This window comes from Rosa rugosa, chromosome 3 (genome assembly GCF_958449725.1).
Source record: "Rosa rugosa chromosome 3, drRosRugo1.1, whole genome shotgun sequence".
In the NCBI taxonomy this organism is placed as follows: Eukaryota; Viridiplantae; Streptophyta; class Magnoliopsida; order Rosales; family Rosaceae; genus Rosa; species Rosa rugosa.
In genome coordinates, this window is record NC_084822.1 from 23,577,903 (window position 1) to 23,597,357 (window position 19,455).

General features: G+C 38.0%; 2 protein-coding genes across 2 annotated transcripts; one reads left to right on the plus strand and one right to left on the minus strand.

Moving 5' to 3' along the window:
* Window positions 1–2,825: 2,825 nt before the first annotated feature.
* On the minus strand, window positions 2,826–7,326 carry LOC133740038 (guanosine nucleotide diphosphate dissociation inhibitor At5g09550). The gene is made up of 13 exons (XM_062167868.1): window positions 7,156–7,326; window positions 6,805–6,867; window positions 6,587–6,670; window positions 6,243–6,350; window positions 5,954–6,126; window positions 5,634–5,745; window positions 5,452–5,532; window positions 5,308–5,370; window positions 4,663–4,764; window positions 4,412–4,536; window positions 3,652–3,862; window positions 3,340–3,414; window positions 2,826–3,065 (listed from the first exon to the last, which is right to left on the minus strand). Exons 1-13 carry the CDS (start codon window positions 7,240–7,242, stop codon window positions 3,012–3,014), a joined length of 1,338 nt encoding a protein of 445 aa, XP_062023852.1. The 5' UTR covers window positions 7,243–7,326; the 3' UTR covers window positions 2,826–3,011.
* Window positions 7,327–12,398: 5,072 nt separating this feature from the next.
* LOC133739201 (uncharacterized) lies at window positions 12,399–14,375 on the plus strand. Its single transcript, XM_062166937.1, has one exon. It carries the CDS (start codon window positions 12,493–12,495, stop codon window positions 14,179–14,181), a length of 1,689 nt encoding a protein of 562 aa, XP_062022921.1. The 5' UTR covers window positions 12,399–12,492; the 3' UTR covers window positions 14,182–14,375.
* The last annotated feature ends 5,080 nt before the right edge of the window (window positions 14,376–19,455 follow it).

Consider the following 19,455-nt stretch of genomic DNA (forward strand, 5'->3'; position numbering starts at 1 on the left):
AGCCTGGGAGGCTCCCTTCTTTCGTATGGTGATACTTCTTCCCCATATCTTATCATTGCTTGACTAGCGGGGCTAGTCCGATTTTCACTGTAGCCAGTGGGGCTGGTCTTATCTTCTTGAGAAACGAGATTTCAGTTTTACGATATATTTTTCAAATGTTGTTATTTTTCAAATGTTTTGAAATTCTTGGATTTAAAGCTAAATGTGTTTTCTTATTGTTGCATGCATCAGATTTTTAAGAGAATAAATGTGGGAAAGTATGAAATTCTTTTTCTTTTAATTTGTTTATTTTTGTCCACTCACGCTAACGTTTTTCGTCTACTTTTCCCTGGGCCTTTCGGTTTCTAATGCCCAATTTGCAGGCGTTATTAGTTGAGGTCGGGCGTACATGGTTCGAGGCATAGTTGACGAATAAATTCCGCACTTCTTCGTTTGGCTCTGATCTATTGTGGGTTAATGTTTTGGGTAGTCCACTTTAGGGGTGACTCGGCCAATTCTCGGTAGAGTTATCTCTAAGGTGGACCCCGCATGACCACCTTAGATTTTAGGGTGAAATCCGGGGCGGGTCCTGTCACCCTGCCTCCATCAGCCCACTTGATCCGCGGGCCAAATGATAAGGCCTAAATTTAGTAAAAATAGTAGAAGCCGTACTCACGGCTTTTCAAGGCTTAAGGGCCAAAATTCCCTTTTATGGTATTTCTACTCCGGTTCAAGGGCCGTAAGAACTCATTTGACATAAATTAGAGCCGGTTAAAGGGTCACTGATTTACATCAAGAGGCTTAGAGATCAAGGAATTAGGCAACTAAGCTCACCATAACCGCAATCAAACTAATTATGTAGTGAACCATGCTTGTACTTCTCACGAATATTAAATCAGGGTTCTAGCTCTAAAATCGAAAGATGTCATCCCCTAAATTTTAATCTAGAATTATTAAAACACATGCCCAAGATTTGACAATTCCTAAGCATGCATTCTAACCAATTATCACAAAATACAAGCATCCAATAATTAAAAAAAAATTCATACATAAATTTAATTAAGCATCCATTATATCAAATTTGAGTTAGGGCACACAATCCTAAACCCCAACAAAGAAGTTACTCACAACCCATAATCATAAAAATCAAAATTACAAAATTCAAATAGAAAAGAGTAGATAAGTGCATGAGAAAATAAGAATAGTCACAAATAGCTAAAAAGCTAGCATGACTAATGTTGAATTACAACTCCTACAATTACCCAAATCTTGAATCTTATAGAGATTGAAGTCTCTTGATGAATCCTTGAAACTTTGTGTAGCAGCCCTCCCCTTGGTTGCGCAATGGTAGTGAGAAAGAGGAAAGGATGATTAATTGAGGTGCTTGGCTTGTGTGTGGTCTCGACAAAGAAGAGAAGGAGGAGATGATGAGGTGTCACTTGGTGAGTGACTAGTCCATGTAGAAAGAGAAAAAGTAGGCCACCTGGTGGTCCACGTATGGGAAAAGAAGAGCATGCTTAATTAAGATGCTGCACGTGCTTGGCTACCACATAGCTTGATTAATTAACTTAATTAATTAAGCTGTATTATTTATTTATTTTTCTTTCTTTTTCTTTTTTCATTTCTTTTCTCTTCTTCTTGCAATTCCGCACATACTATCGGATACAATTAGATTTCACTCCTTCAATGACATTGACCATGCTTGACCCGCATCAACTATTTTATCCTTTTGTCGGGACTCCATTTTGCTTCAATCTCACACTATTTATTCTCTATTCTGCAATTCTGATTATTTTTTACAATTTAAATAAAAGTAGATTAATTACATAATAATTGATTTGGAGATTAGCTTAATTCTAGTGTTTCGAATGCAATTATGTGCATAGAAATGCGTGTAATCACAACCCCCCACTTAAAAACTTTGCTTGTCCCCAAGCAAACTAAATGAAACAAAATCCAAAAATAATGTAAACACAATGAAAATGCAGTATTGGCCCTTCCGACCGTAAATCTCTGAGAACTAATTATGTACATGATCATGAAGTCGACAAAGCATAACATAGGAATTACAAATTTGTAAGAGCAACTCCAACAGATTCCCCATTTCCTCATTTTTCTCTATTTTAGGAAAAATTGGGTCTTTTTTAACCCCAACAACTTCTCTAAACCTTTCCTTGAAATAGGGATAGAGATGAAAGAGAAGACTACATTCCCTAAATCTACAGCAAACGGTAAAAATATAGCGATAGCAAAAGTCATTAAATTTTCACGTGCTCCGATCCCCACTCTCCCACAAATGAAAATGACTTTCGCTGACCATAACTTCTTCATACAATCTCTGATTCTCAAGTGCTACATTTCCACGAACTCGTATCGATACACTCTACAACTTTTGTGAAAGAAGTTTTTGGAGAAACCCAATGAATAAAAAGTCAAGCCTTGACCCCTCGAAAATAAAATATTTCGAGTAATTATTCGTCTTAAACACTTTCACTCCACCCCCAAACCACGTAATCATACTAGCAACCAACTTAATAATTTCTTAAAAAATCATAAAAAAATTAATAATTGAAATTCGTGATATTACATGTATAATGTCCATAATTAACAAAGTTGCATCAAGTTATTGAACTTCTCACTTTCCTAGTTTTTCCATTATGGTTGAAAATTTAATGTTGTCTTAAGTATATTTGTAACTACTAATTCGAGATTTCAGCTCTTGCCCTTTTCGACATATGAATTCTGATTGATTAGACTGAAATCTGTGCTCAGAAGGAAAAAAAAAAACTCAATTGTCTTGAGAGTTGAGAATTTTTCATTTTCTTCTTTCTTGACGCCATACGCAATGTCTTTGCTCAAATGACTAGTATATATAGATTTAGTCTAATCAATTCCACCCAAAATTTTCTTATCAGTAAATCAAATTTCAAATACTTAAATCTTTGCACACGTAGAATCATAGAAATAACAATCTAAAAAAAAAGTATCATCCTTGTCAAATTGCAGCTTGTGAAGAATACAATTGAAGTATCTTATTCTTTAGTAGCAGCACTTGCAGCACTTAGATCCACAGAAAGATCAAGAGCCTGAATCATTCAAACAACAGATAAACCAAAAAAAAAAAAAAAAAAAATTAGGTCAACTAACCAATTCTACATAAATGCTATAGTAATTCTCCTACATTAAATAAACTTTCATTAATTCATAAGAACCAATAATGGAAGAATATCACGAGTAAACACCACAAGATGGTTGATAACATCCATATGCATTTGCTAAATCAAGAAGTTTTAGGAATTTTTTTTGTTGGCCAATTGATTAAAGATATTTAACTGATTGCAATAAGCAACAAATGATTACCTTTCCAGTAATCTTACTATACATGGCTAGAACATCATTTACTGTGGACTCAAAGTGCGTAGTTGGATCATAACTCTGCAAGAAATTATATGCTTAAAATCAATAACAACTATATTTTCCATTGAAGGAAGTATAATTCAGAATGAAGTAAAGAAACCAAGCACTAAGGTAGATAGCTATTATTGTAAGGATAATGGATAGTGCACTTTTCAAGCTTGATTTAAAAGAGGAAATTTGACACATTTGCCTCTAAGGAAAAAGCAAAAGTTTTAATGATAATGTGACAAATGAGGCATAATTAAATCTACTTACGGTAGATATGTAGCAATTGTCGCTTTCATGGTCATTATTGGGTATGTATCTGTCATAAGAGTCATAGAAGATTTCATCTATAGGACCAAGTAGATCAATGCCAGGCTTTAATTCAACTTCAGGATTATCGGTCTCTGCTATCGTTGAAACAAAGGCGATGAATTTTCCTTTTGGAGCTACATTATGAGCATAAGAGCAACAAAACAGGTACCTGCAATATCATAGCAGTGAAATATCTACTTATGAATTCATTGCATTAAAGTTCTAACTAAACTTGTGAAATTAAGGAAATATATATATAACAAAAACGTATAAATTAAGGTGGTGGGAGAAGTAGGCTAGAATTAGAATCTCAATAAACTGATTAATATTTTTCTTCATTTCTAGAGATAAGTATTATCATCTTTTTCATTTTAATTTATAACAGTAAAGAGGTAAAAATAATTCCTCAGCAAAGTCAAGACTTAAGACCACGAGCTTTTTGTATACTATCATTTTTTCTTAAAGACCTTAAATACACTTCGGAACACCTCATGTAATGATTTTGAGGAACCAGCACCTTTTGTATGTTACGTTAAGACCATTGATGATGCCCTAGGATAGGGAGGAAAAGTTAGGTGAGAGCTATAAACACCGAAGTGTTGCTCTGACTCTTTACAACACATAAGTAGTATCCTTATTCCAGAAGTAAAGAATGCTTAAGTAATTTCAAATTTTTGACTAAACAGTTACGTTAATAATGTGTATATTAGCCACATACATATCTGATTTACGACCAAGTTGCTTCTGTGGCAAAATAACCTGGACCGAGTGAGAATCATCGGTCTCCGGAATAGGATGACTCATTATACATATAGCACGAGCAACTTTTCCAATTTTCTGTACCTGTTGACAATAGTGGCAAGTAAAAGTGACATGTTAAAAAAAAAAAAACTCATAATGTAATTAGGTAGACAGACTTAATAGATGTTGCATAAAAGCAATTTATTTTGTAAGGTTTTAAAAGCATACCTTATCAGGCAAATACGAGGGATCACAAACCACTTTCTTGCATTTAGCGGTTTCTCCTTCCGAGGTCACACCAACAGCCTTTCCATTATCATCAAATTTCACCTTAATACAAAACATATTTATATTATACAAAAAAGAAATTGTCACTGTAACTTATTTTGTATAATATAAATATGTTTTGTATAAAGGAATGAACTTAAGTTACAGTGACAAGTTTGAAAAAGAAATTGGGTCTATATGTTTCTAGTTTTTTGTTAAACAAAAACAATAATGAATATGGAGGAAATATAGAAAACAATGTCATATTTCAGATTTAAAAGTCAATCACATTAAAAAATATTATAACTTAATCCCATAAGAAAGTATCTTAACTAATATATTGGCACCATAATAAAAGTTTCGGGCTAGCATATTAAAAGATAAATCTCTCCCTATGTTTATTAGAATGATATCTCAAACATTGGTTGGTTTAACCGGCAGTTTTCATTTAAGGTTTCCAAGGAACGAGTATGAATGCATTTTGCTAGAGCATGAACCTAGAGGAAGTCACAAGGATCTAGGTGCAAGCATCAAAATGTGGCACACTATACAAACCACATGGATGTAATTCTATATACACAAAAACAATTTATGTGACAAATTTACCTTACAATCCGGTTTGTTGAGCATGTAAGTTCCACCATAAACTGCACTTAAACGTGCAAAAGCCTGAAATATAATATAAGATTAGCAATAACAATAGTTTTGTTGCCTACATGCGTACATATATATTTACAAATGGACCCAAACCTGAGGCAACTCCCCCAATCCATACAATGGATAGATATAAGGCGATCCTCCTTGAAAACGTGCCAGAGACTCTGCATAGAGCTTTACAAGACATATGATAATTTAGTTATAATAATTATATATGATTACCTCCTAGACCTTAAACATGCCATAATGAAACAAATAGCATAACAAAGTTGAACCTTCATTTTCTTCACAAACTCCATGGCTGGCTCATCTAGGTAAGAATCATCAATATGAAGTGCCAAAGCATGACCAATAAAATCAATAGTATCATCCTCTAGCTCATATTTCCTACAATGTATAAGATAATTAATGGAAGAATAACATTAGTCATCTAAGTGTGTGTGTGTGTAATCAAGTAAAGTAAAATTACACCATGGGCTTTCTTTAATTACAAATTATTATGAGTGCATGTTTTTTACTTATGATCTCGACTTTCTAGTAAATTGAATGTAATAGAAGGGGAAAAAAAAGGTGAAAAGAAAAAAAAAAAGTATACGAGATAAGCTCTCTTGCTGTAACTTTATGCAAATCTAGTCCTTCATGAGATTTGGGATCACTCTCTTCAAAGTCTTGGACATAAATGAAGAACTTTCGTGCACGACGCTTTTCAAAGAGCCCCATCAATGGTGATTTTAGTGCTTCAACATCAGTTGCTGGAACTTTATAGATCTAAAAGCAACAATATTAAAAGCTTACACTAGTTAGAGATGTAAGAAGATTTGCTCCAATTTGATTGCAACAACTTACTCTATTATCCATATAAATATTATAATATATACATGTACCTTTTTCTTGTTATACACAAAACTACCATCAACAGCCTTAAAATTAAGATACTTGGTGACATTTGTGTGGATTAGGACACGGACCAAACCGCCATTGGCCATCATGAACTATAAGAGGAAATCAAGAAACCAGATAATGTTGTTAGAGCATATATGGAAAGAAAGAAAAAAATTCAAGAAAAGAGTTATTTTAAAAGACAAAAATTTGATTTAAATACAAAGGCCAAAATCCATCATGACTAATTAAGATACCGACACCACCGATCTACAATGATATACCGTGAGAATTAAAAACTGATCAAATAATGCTTAATTGTATGTAATGATAAATAAAGTATAGATACCTTTGGTATCATGTCAACGTTGTACTCCTTACTAGACCCCAATTGCTCTGGAGGTTTGTCGTCTCCTCTAAAACGCTTCCAAAGCTATTGATGGAGCAGCAAATTAAAATTTAAAAGACAATCGACAATAATTTGAACAATTTCTTATGAATTCTTATATCAAATGACACAAAGTTATCCCTGTTTCTAAATTATATGTAAGTGGAGTAAGTGTGTACTTGTGTAAGATTAAGAGAGGTCGATGCTCCTCCATAGTAGTCATTTCTATCCATATGCAAAACCTGTTTCATAAATAAAACATAAGAAGAATAAGAAATGTCAAATGTCAAATGTAAATAACTGTATGAACAACAAAGTATTACTTTGATACTACTGTACTCCATTTTTGTCTGTAAATGGTTTCATTCATGACGACTCAATTTTAAAATTACTGATGAAGTTGAGATAAATTAGAATTGTGGGAAATCTTAGCAGAAAAAATCTCTAATTAGCTATGAAATTAAGAAAAAGAAAGAGAATGACTATATGATTCTTAATTAGTACAGAAAAAAAGAGAGTAGAATAGTTACTTTGAGGCCATCAACAGAGAGAAGGCCACTGAGAATGCATTCCTTGAGACCCGTCCCTAAAACAATCACGTCGTACTCTTCATCCATGGTCACCAAAGAGCATTCGAATGACTAATGATAGGGAGAAAGAGATACTAAGATTTGATTTGTGTTTTTGGGTGTGTGATTTTATTTTTGTAACAAGGAACAAGTAAACGGGAAGTAACGAGACTGACGCATCTAAATAGAACTATTTTTCTTCTTATTTTTTTGGTCTAAAATAAGCAGTTCGCTCTATTCACGTTGCTTTATCCACGTAGCATATAATTAGTTAGTTCTTTTTTTTCTTTTTTTCCATTTTTTGGTATCACAAGGAAAACATAATTCAAAGCTATTTTCTAATGATCCAAATGGTATAGTTGTTCCATATTTGTTCAAGGATTAAATCGGCAAACAATCAAATCAATTCTATGACATTCAACGACCGATAACATCAAAGGATGGCAAACCCTAGCCCTCCCCTAACGGCGATCTCTATAGCGCTGATCCTAGCGCTGCTCCTATGCGGCGATGAACACAGCGGCTCCGGCCAATCTCTCTCAAGACCTCTCGGTCTACCCTTACCTTTCGATGGTATCTTTAATTCAGCAAGGGTTGGACCACCCCCCTGGGTTGGTTGCTTTCGATCTCAACGCCTCTGGTTGCATGCGGCTGGCTTCCGTCTTTCCCGAATCTTGGCGGCGGCTGAAGAACCATGGCATGCTGAACTGGTGCCTCGAACCCGATCTCGAAGGAGGACTGGACGACGGTGATTTTGATATCGGGGCACCGAGTTTTGACTGGTTCGCATCGGAGACTATGATGAGGGCCGGTCGGGATGTGCTACCAATGTTTGACAGCGGGGTTGCGGTTGTCGGCTACTGGTTTCTAAGGGCTCGAAGGCACAATTGGATCTGGGTGTCCAGATCAGTGCAAGTCAGGTGGATGTGCAGTGTCTGGGCTCAAATCCGAGGTTCATTATCGGTAATTGCGACGAAGACGGCGGCGCGGCAGCCTTGGACTGTAGGGGTCGACTGCTGGATGGGTGACCAGTCGACGTCCACTCCGATGATGGCTTGGTGGCTGCTCGGTTTTGTCCTTGGTGGACTTGGTGGGCCGTTGTTTGGGCCTAGTGCTTTGCAAATGGATTTTGGGCCGGGATTTTGTGGGTCCAAAGTAACCAAGGGGTTTCTATACCCATTATTTAGTTAGTTTGTTAGCTAGCCTATTACTATGCATGACTAGTTCATAGTTGAATAGGCTTACTCAAATAAGTGAGCAAGACATGTCGAATGAGTAGACCTATCCTATGTACCACCGTGTTATCTTCACAACTCTCTATCTGTCTATAGATGGCAGCGGGAGGGTATGTAATGGCTGCTCTGGTCTGACCTTCTTTATTAATGAAATCTCTATGATGATGTTTATTCAAAAATTCAATGACATTCAACTAATTAAATGGATCACAATTAACAAACTCTAATTAAAAAAAAAAAAACTTACCACCAAAACATATTTTTTGTAATACCCCGAATTTCCATTATTAATTAATGATGATTTTTCGGAAATTATTAAGTGGTTGTTAGGACGATTTCATTATTCGAGGGTGGAGTGCAAGTGTTTCGGACGAATAATTACTCAAAACGTTTTATTTTCGAGGGGTCAAAGGGTTGACTTTTTATTTGTTGGGTTTTTCTGAAAACTTCTTCATGAAAGTTGTAGAGTACGTCGATATGAGTTCGTAGGCATGCAGAACGCGAAAATCGGAGTTGGTATGAAGAAGTTATGGCCAACTAAAAAAGTTTCCAATTTTGGATAAATAGGAAAAAATCAGAAAAATATGGGAAAACCCTAGGTTTCCATTTTCGGAAACCCCTAGTTCTCTCTTTCTCCCAGTCGCCGAAATCGGTTTTCCAGCCATAACTTCGCCGTCCAGTGATGGATTTGGGCCTCGCAGGTGTCGTTGGAAAGCTCTCTTACCCCTCTTCAAGTCTGTGGTGGTTTGGTGGCTCGATTTAAGCTGCAGAAGGTGCAACAAGGCGGAGAAGGCGGTGGTGGCGCGACTTTGAACCCATCGTGATTTCTCACGTTTCCGGCCACCTCCGGTGCTAATTCTTGGGGGCTTTTGAAGCTTGTGAGACGTACATTAATCCTTCCAAGTGGCTCGAAGCAATTTGAAGTGTGGAGGTCGAATCGAAGAGTTGGAATTCTAGGATTTCAATCAGCCCCTTTTCTTTCAAGGTAAATTCTGGCGAATCCTTTAGTTTCTAGACTTTGTGAAAGTTGAAGAAGTTGTTAGACTTGTTGTTGCGAACATTTTGGCATAGGTGTCATGACCCAATTTGGGGGTTGCCGGCGGCACGTGGTGGCACATCCGGCCAATTTTTGTGCTTTTGTTTCATTTGTTGTGTCATACTCGTCGATACGAGCACGTGGATATATTATGGGGTCATGTTGTAATCATTTGAAGCATGCTATGTTTCGGTTTCTCGGTTTGCGATCCGTGAGGATCCGACCTTTAGATCGTCGTATAATTTTGTGAAATTGATCCCAGAAGTGTTCCGGAGACCTTGGGAGGTCTTGGAGGAAGTTTTGTCTCGATTGACAAAATCTTCAGTTTTTGATTTAAGTGCTTGGTTCAAATCGTAACCGTTTTCGTTTTTGGTTGTGTACTAAGTTGAGGCTTGAATTTACTTAGGTGATTGACGGAGAGTGTTCTGTACGTTATCTAGGCTGTGAGAGAAGACGCAACAGGATTTTGAGGTGAGTAAATCTCACGGTGTTTCCGTGTTTGATTTAGCTGGATCAAACCCTTCCCGAGATAGCTGAAACATGGTATACCCGTCTAAGTGACTACTTGATTAGGAAGGGATATAAGAACGATGAATTATGCCCCTGCGTATTAATAAAGAAAACAAGTTCCGTATTTGCAATTGTAGCTGTATATGTCGATGATATGAACATAATAGGTACTCTTGATGAAATAAGAGAAACCGCGAGCTACTTGAAATCCGAATTTGAGATAAAGGATCTTGAGAAAACTAGATTCTGTCTAGGCCTTGAACTAGAACACCGAGTTTGTGGAATACTAATCCACCAGTCTGTGTATGTCCAAAAGATGCTCAGGTGATTTAACATGGACAAAGCGCATCTGGCTAGCACTCCCATGATCGGTCGAAGTTTGGATGCAAAGAAAGATCCATTTCGTCCAAAGGAAGATGACGAAGAGGTGCTGGGAGCTAAAATTCCCTATCTAAGTGCAATAGGCGCATTATTATACTTAGCCCAATGTACTCGACTAGACATTGCATTCTCAGTGAACTTGTTAGCTAGATTTAGCTCAGCGTCACTGGAATGGTATCAAGAACATTTTCCTATACCGAAAAGGAACCATTGACTTGAGACTGTTGTTTCCCTACAGAGAGACAAGAGGGACCGCAGATGGAACTGCAATCCCTAAAGGAAATGTTGATGGCGAAAGAGCCACTCACTACACCAGAACCCCAAATGATGTTTTGGTTGGTTTTGCTGATGCTGGGTACCTCTCTGACCACATAAATGTTGTTCCTAAACTGGTTAAGTATTTACCATTGGGAACACGACAATATCTTGGAGATCAACCAAGCAAACCATTGTGGCTACCTCCTCGAACCACTCAGAGATCATTGCTCTACATGAGGCAGTTCGGGAGTGTATATGGTTAAGAGCTATCATTACACATATTCGAGGGACTAGTGGTTTGAGTTCTACCATTGAAGATCCTACTTGTATTTATGAAGATAATGCAGCTTGCATCGAATAGATGAAGCTAGGTTATATCAAGGGTGATAATACAAAACACATATCGCCAAAATTTTTCTACAATTAGCAACAACAGGCTCCTCAAGATTCAAGTTAATCAAGTAAGGTCTAAGGAGAATGTGGCAGATTTGTTCACCAAATCATTGCCTAAGGCCATATTTGAGAAACCTGTGAAAAACATAGGAATGCGAAGACTTTCCAAGCTCCCTTGATTAATGTAAAGATCAGGGGGAGATGTAGACGTCAGGGGGAGTTTAACACACACATGTCATCCTCAAATGTAAGAGGTGCGTTGTGCTCTTTTCCTTTGACCAAGGTGTATTTTTTTGTTCCACAGGGTTTTTATTGTCACTTGGCAAGGTTTTTAGTGAGGCAACAACTCATGCACCATTTCGTCTTTGACTTAGCACAAAGGGAAGTGTTAAAGGAAAAACACATTATGTGCATTCGTTAAAGAAACTGACCTCAATTGCAATCACATCACAATCAGCATTTACTATCATTATAGTAATTGATGTTAATTGATGTTTCCATTGTAATTCTACCCCTATATAAAGGGGCTATGAAATGAAATGAGTAGACTAATTTCAATTCCATTTTACTTTTACACTCTTATAATTAAGTAAGCATAAAACAGCACAAACCAAAAACAAACAACCACAAAAAAAAGTACAAGAAAAAAAATATAAAAATACCGCTACTGAAGAGAATTGAACCTTGAATCTCTTTAGAAGTATAAGGTAGCCCAACCACTACACCAAGCTTGCAATCAATGATCTAAAGTAACTAAATTGTATTTGTAATTAAAAAGTCAGTGGGTCACGGGACCCATTGTGCCCCTATGTGGCTCCGCCACTGATGAAACGTTAGGAACACTTGTTACGCGCCACTAATTATGCTCAAGTTAATTTATAATTCCTAAGATCCTTTACTATGTCGCGAGAAGATTTCAATCGGCAAACTAGGTTAAAAGCAAACAAAGTTCACACATGCCTCCAAATCCTACCGTCGTTGCTTCGTCAGGGTCTGACCCGAATCCAACGCACTGTCGATCGTCACCGACCACCAAGAGCCTTGTATCTCACCTAGCCAGAAACGGCTCTGGGCACGGCCGGACAAAAGCCGCCGCTAGAAGAAACCCTAGGCTTAGAGTTTCTCTTCGGAAGACATTACCTTTCCATTTCAAGTTTATTAATGCAAGGTAATAGAGGTATAATATTTCGTCTCACGAGCTCACTTGACAAACCCAGTTGGATAAAACCGTGCCAAATACCTCAGATCAGACTTACTGACATTCCAAAAATACCCAAAAACAGTTCCCAAGTCCCACACTGAACCAGCAGACAAAGCCCGTGATTTCAGAGAAAGACAGGTCCTGTTTGGTCAACCCGAAAAGCTCGAAACCTTTCAACTCTGTCCAAACTGAACTCCACCCAAACACACGCGACTGAAAAGGCAAAGCGAGTGTTGGAGAGAGTGAGTGAGTGAGAGAGAGAGAGAGAGAGAGAGAGAGGTGAAATGGACTTCCATAACCATTTCAACACCACCAACAGAGCGGAAGCGGAGCGGTGGCTGAGCACCGCCGTGAAGCTACTGACGACACGTGACCTGCACGGGACCAAGAGCTTCGCGATCCGTGCCCGAGAGTCCGACCCGAGGCTGGGCGCCACCGACCAACTAATCGCCGTGGCCGACACGCTCCTCGCCGGAGAGTCACGGATCAACAACCAGCCCGACTGGTACGCGATTCTTCAACTGGCCCACCGCACTCACAGCCTTGAGCTCGTGGCGACTCAGTACCGTCGCCTCGCCCTTCTCCTCAACCCTCAGGCCAATCGGTTTCCTTACGCCGATCAGGCCTTCCGTCTCGTCTCCGACGCCTGGACCGTGCTCTCAAACCCCTCCAAGAAGGCCCTCTACGACCACGACTTGAATATCTACTCCCGGTTCGACTCGCCTCCGCCCTCCTCCGGGTCAACTCAGTTGTTTGAAAGGCAGTTCTTGCAAATGCATGCACCACCGCCACCGCAACAACCATTTCAACAGCGGCTGCAGCCACTTCAGCGGCCGCAGCAGCTGCAGGCTCAACCGTTTCCGCACCAATTACAACCGCAACCACTTCAGCAGAGACCACAACCGCCACCTCAGGCACAAGAAAAGAGACAGCCACCACCGCCGCCGCCGCCGCAAAATCAACAATCACCACAGAAGCAGCAGCAGCAGCAGAATAAGCCAGTGAGAAAAAGCCCAAGGAAGAAGGACGGAAGAGTGGCCGGTGAGGAAGAAACGCCGAATCCTAACAATGTGGCTAACAATGTGACTGAGTTTGAGCCAGAGTCAGCTGCCCCTCTCCCATCTGAGTCGCTTAGTACAACTCAGGTGCAAGCGGAGTCTGATTCCGGGAATTTCTGGACGGCATGCCCCTACTGTTATCACCTCTTTGAGTACTCGAGAGTTTATGAGGAGTGTATGCTTCGGTGTCAAAACTGTAAGAGGGCTTTCCATGCTGTGGTGATATCGACACCGCCTGTGATGGACAATGGGGAAGCAAATTTCTGCTGCTGGGCCTATTTCCCAATGGGGTTATCAGGGAGTGTTAAAGATACAGGAGGGTCATCTAACTGGACTCCCTTTTCAACTATGTTTGCTTGCCCTTTACCGGGTACTACGAAGAAAGTTGGGAGACCTAAGAACGCTGCTATGGGGTCAAGGGTTTACTACGACGATGATGACGCCTTTCTTGACATTTCCGATCCCAGTGAGGAATCCGATGATGAGTGGCAGAAGGATAAGAGGAGGAAGAAGAGAGCAGGAAGACCAAAAGGAAAAGCTTCCACTTCTAGAACCCCTGCAAGAGCTTCAGAGAGATTAAGGAAGGTGACTCAAAATGTTGGTGGGCAGGGCATGGTGAGTAATGGTGGGACACTGGGTGCTGTGTCTGCATCCAATGGGGAATCCAGTAAGAAGACAAGTGCTAGTGCAAGAAAGCGAGGTGCTGCTACGTTGGGAAAATTGGATTTGAATGTGGAGTTTAGTAATAATGAGGTAGAGGAGCATGCTGCTCAGACAATGAGTGATGGGAACGGGACAGCAAATGGGGAGGAGGATAATATTGAAGGGATTGAGTTCTTCGAAGGTCTTGATGAGTTCTTGAGCAGTCTGCCCATACTCAATGTTGTTGGCAATGACAAGGTAAAGGCTAATTAGTGAAGGGCAAGACTTTACTTTTTCTCATTGCTGCTTTAGCTGTTGTAGTTGCTTTTCGGATGCATGATGTATTGAAAGGTGAAGAAGAGCTTCTAAGTGTTTTGTTTAATGGCTCTGTTATTTTGATGTGTAATCTGCGGCTATGTAAACTTAAATCTAGCTCTAGCTCTTGAAATGTTAGTTCAATTTCTGTACGTAGATATCTTCTGGTGCAAGGATGGATCTAAAATTTGGAGTTTAGCACCATATTAGACAAACATAGGGAATCAATTGTGGTGATAAAGTATGCAGATGCTTTAGTCATGAATATTTCTGTTTTAGTTGTCTGCAGATCTTATAATCCCATTGTTCCTTATATCATATTTATGATCTTACATCTAGGATTTTGTTTGTGAGACAACTAACATTTCTTCATTTTAGGGTGTCATAATTATATAGTTCTTGAGCAAACCGTAGGATATTTTGGTCTGATGGAAAGCACGAGATGAGGTGAAAAAGATTCAATACTTCATGGGATCCATAAATTGGTTCCCTACAGCATCCTTTGTTGCTAGTGTACACTATATACAGAAAGGTCACCCTTTTTAAACTCTTGAAATCATAAAGCAAATGCTCGCTGTTAACCATTACAGTGCAACAAGGCAAACTGATGTCTATTCTTTGTCATAGATAAGTAAATCTGTGCTTTTGGCACAGAATCAGTCAAACTGGAGTTTGCTGTGTACGTCTTTCTATTCTAGGAAACATGCAAACTTACTCCATTTACTATTTTGCAGCCTGGTTTCTCTCTTTGCTAGACTATATAGAAAGGTTGGATGGAGTGATAACAGTTCTTTCCTTTTGTCCAAAATATGTGCAAAGTGAACAATCTCTGGTCTCTCAAGTCCTTTTTCTTCTTTTGTGGGAAGTGAGTTGTGCCATTTATATATCTTATTTTCCACACACTATGTTTCTTCATTTTCATGATCCTGTCATATGTGAAGCTCTTCTCTTTTTTCCCCTAGCAATTGTGCTTCTGTACAGGATACAATATATGAGTATTACAGTTTCATACATACGCAGAGCTGTGCTAGAGGACTCAAAAGAGTGCATTATTGGTGTAGTACATCTCAAGAGATGACTTGTGCAGTCTTTTAATTCCGCTAGTGTTGTTATGCTGCGTTTGGCTGAATTCTCCTATTTCGTATCATCTCTTAGGTTTCATTGACTATATTGGACCAATTAGTTCTGCTCAGTTGAGAAACTACAATGAAGTATATGGGGATATATGCTTTTGTGATACTCATCTTTGCCCGTAGTAAATGAGAATTGTAGTGCAATAAGAGGTATGGAAAAAATATATTTGTTCTTTGCTTTTTCGCGAGGGTGGGGGGGGGGTTGAATGTATAGATTGCATACTTTGTCAGTTTTATGTTGCTGTTTGCACTATAATTAAGGTAGATTTACATAGATTAGAAGGTTTAGTATTACGAACTGGTTATGAGTGCTGGAGTGTTTTTTTTTTCCCTTTTGCCAATACTAATGCTGAAGTGCTTTTATATGACACAAATGATCACTGAATCAATATTGCTTTGTACTCTGCGCATGCAAATTTTTTAAATCTTTGATATAATTGAACGAGTGGAAGCTGGTATACCAAATATAGAGTTAGATATTGCTCCTTTTAGGCAGGTTCATATTTTCATTTTCTATTTCTGATTGTGATAGTAAAGCCTTAGTTTCTCTATTGAATAGCCTTTTTGGGCAGTGCTGTAAGATTGCATGATTAATGAGAATAGAAGTTTACATTTTAGAGAGGTTAGGCGCCTGTAAATGAGCTTCATCCGTTTTGTTTTGTTTGTTTGTTTACTATAAATCTTCTCATGTGTAGTTATGATTGTAATATATAAATCTTCTCCGTATGCTATAAATTGTCAATGGGACATCACAGCAAATTTGTGTATCTAGGCTCCTGAACAAGGAACCTTTAAGAGATTAGCAGACGAGTACCGGCCAGGCAATTTGGGATTTTTCTTGTGTTAAAAGATTTCTTTTTTCCACACATCATGGGCCAATCATAGTTCTTTATTAATTTTGTTTTTCTTCTTTTGGCCAAGATTTCATAAGTTTCCACTTGCACTTGGGTTACAATATGGTTTGGGAAAACAGAAAGTACATTTAACTACTTTTTCTGATCCATCGAGTTTGTTCAGTGGTATATCTTACCCAGTGGTGAGAGATAACAGGTTCAGTGTTCAAGAAAAAAATCACTTATTGATCTTTATTCCTTATTCCAAACTGTCAATTTTGCGCCTAATTCAAACAACCAGTTTAGCAAGTTCATTTTCCTAATTTTGCATCTGCTTCCATCTTACTGAATTGGAGAGTTGGTTTTTTATTTTTTTAATTTATTTTATTTTTTTAATTTTTATTTTGGGCAAGAACTAAAGAGATGGACTTGTATCGTTGTGAGAGAGACCAAATTGGACCTAATTTTAAATTGGTTCGATAGATCATAGATGTACCTAATACTTTCAAATTGTCTCGCCAAAGTTTTGCTGATGCATGCAGAAGGTGAGAATTAATCATGGAAAAATGCTTTGGAATCTACAACCTTGCCATCAATGATGAATCCAATCCCTTCAATGTGTTTTAAGCTTTTTAAAGAGAAAGACAGCTGTGAGTACTCGTTGCATTAATGCCGGTAATTGGGAGGTGACTTATGGGGATGCAGAGTAGCTAGATAGGCCCGGGAGAGGAGACTTCGTTGCCCTTGGTGGTGGGGTGGGAATGTTAGTAAAAATAAAAATAAAAATAAAAATAAAAATAAAAACAAAAAAGTCAAAGAGTGGACGGTGTGGCACACTCGGATTATGAAAGATGCTTAGGCTTTCTGTATATTTATTTATTTTTTCGGTAGCATTTGATCATCAGTTTCTTTATGAATCTAGAGTTTGGCGCGGGTTGGGCACCCGAAACCTAAGTCCTGGTACCGCCTCAAAACCGACCCGAATTTGGCGAGAAGGGATGGTTTTGAAATTCATAAATCACTGTTTGGACCATTTTCATACCATTATGAGGAAATGGGTCCGGGGCCGGTCTGTCCCGTTTATTTTATATAAATTAAACTTTTAATTAATTGTATTATGTGGCTAAACTGGATTGGTGTTTTGGGTCAATTCTATGGGTACACATAGGATCACCCACACTTGATCACGAGATTTTTTAACCTAAACGACTAACCTTACCTTGAGTCCTCGATCCCCAATTCTAAACTCTCTTCTCCAGTTCTTCCCCAAATTTCTAAATCCCCAATTTCTTTCCAATTTCCCCAAATTTCCAATCCCTGAATCTCATCGTTGCCTTGTTGGTCCAGCTTAGTTCAATTTCTTTCCAATTTCATCCATCTCAGTTATTTGATTCGATGGCTAGAGGGAAGAAGCTAGTTGCTCAGCCTCATCCAACTGCTTCAGGGCTTGAAGATTCTTCAACTCTAACTTCACCTTCTAAGCTCCAGCAAATTCAAGCCATCAAGCTCCTGCAAGTGATTCTGCTAATCCAGTTAGTTTTGGTACTAAACGTAGTTTTGTTTGGGAACACTTTAAGGAATATGACAAGATTGAGAAGGGTAAAGATGTTGAAGGGAATGAGATAGACATTGTTAAAAAACGTGCTTACTATGTTTACTGTCTTAGAGAAAAAAATTGGAGACTTTGCCATGGCTAAGTATGGTACTTCGGGGATGCTTAGGCATGTTAATCAATTTTGTAGGTACTATCCACCAAATATTAGTAAAACTCAGAGGGTTATTGTAGGTGATAAGTCTCAGTGAAACAAGCTAACTATTGTAGCTTACGATAGAAGCTTGTGTAAAAATGGTTGTCATAGATGAGTTGCCATTTACCTTTTGATAGGAGCATTTTTATGCGACGTTTTAATAATTATTTCCTCATATTTTTCTTAATTATTTCCTGTACTTAATCATTTTAATTTAGTTTCTATTTTTTAGGTACATTGGAATAAATGACAAGGAAATGAGCTTAAAGACACATGAAGGATGTGAGACATTGGAGATGACAAAGGCAAGGCACAAGGGATGCAGAAATGAGCTGAAATGAAGAAATAGAGTTTTCCTGGTCCGACTAGGTGATACGCTCAAAGCAAGCGCATAATTTAACCCTAGAAATATCATTAGTAGTATAAGCAAGTAGGGATCGTTCTATTCCGGGGATTGAGGGTACACCTGTCAATGTAAGACAATTTAAACAATTAAAATAAAACAAAGTATAATATTTACACATATAAACACTATTCACGAATTTAGGGGGGTTTTTAGGTTTTTGGGTTGTTTTTCGAAAATTAAAAATAAGAATTAAAACTAAGTATAAACAAAAACACAAATACAAAAATGAAATGTAAGAAACAAAGATTAAAACCAAGTTCATGATTAAATTCGAATTAACCCTACATTGTTCTTCCAAGTCATGTGAAAGGAGTTGATCATGTGAAACATTCGAAAGCAAACGATTTCCCATATTTTACTTTTCATTGCTAATTAATCTAAGTGAAAGCACCAAGACTAATCCTATCAAACATGTAATCAAGCTCTAGAAAGCTAGTCAATCATACATATTCAACGCAAGAAACACATAGAAAGGCTATCAACTCAAGTGTACAACTTAGTATGAATAAGTTCATCTAATTGCAATCCTTTTTCAATTGAATTCGATTTTTGTTCAAAACCTTTACTACTTTTGATTTAAGTTCATAACACAAAAAGTTGAATCATGTTCTTAAATCTAGCACCACTCATACATAAACCCTAAAAGTTTCGAACCAATTAAGATTAACATACAAGAGATATCTATAAAGCAAATTCAATCGAACAATCACACATAAGCAACTTTGGAATCACAACATAGAATTCGAAATCCTTTATTCAATCATAAAATTTCAGATTATAAACCTTGTTCAAACATCAATGTTAACTATAACAACAACCAACGAAATCAAACAAGGAGAATCAAAAGTGATTACAAGAAAGAAGGTTGAATTACACCGTGAATGGAGAGATGGATGAATGATTCGAATGATGAACTAATGAAGCTTGAAAGCAAGCTTCAAAGTGCACGGCTTCAAGGTGGAATGGTGGAGATGCTCACGGCCTAGTCCTTGCTTCTTCCTTCCTTGCTTGAAAACTCCAAAAGTTGAACTAGAGAATGGAGAGAGCTTCCGCGCGTATATAGAATTTTCTGAATTGTAAAGTGGTGTCAGACGTCTAGGGATGTAGAGTAT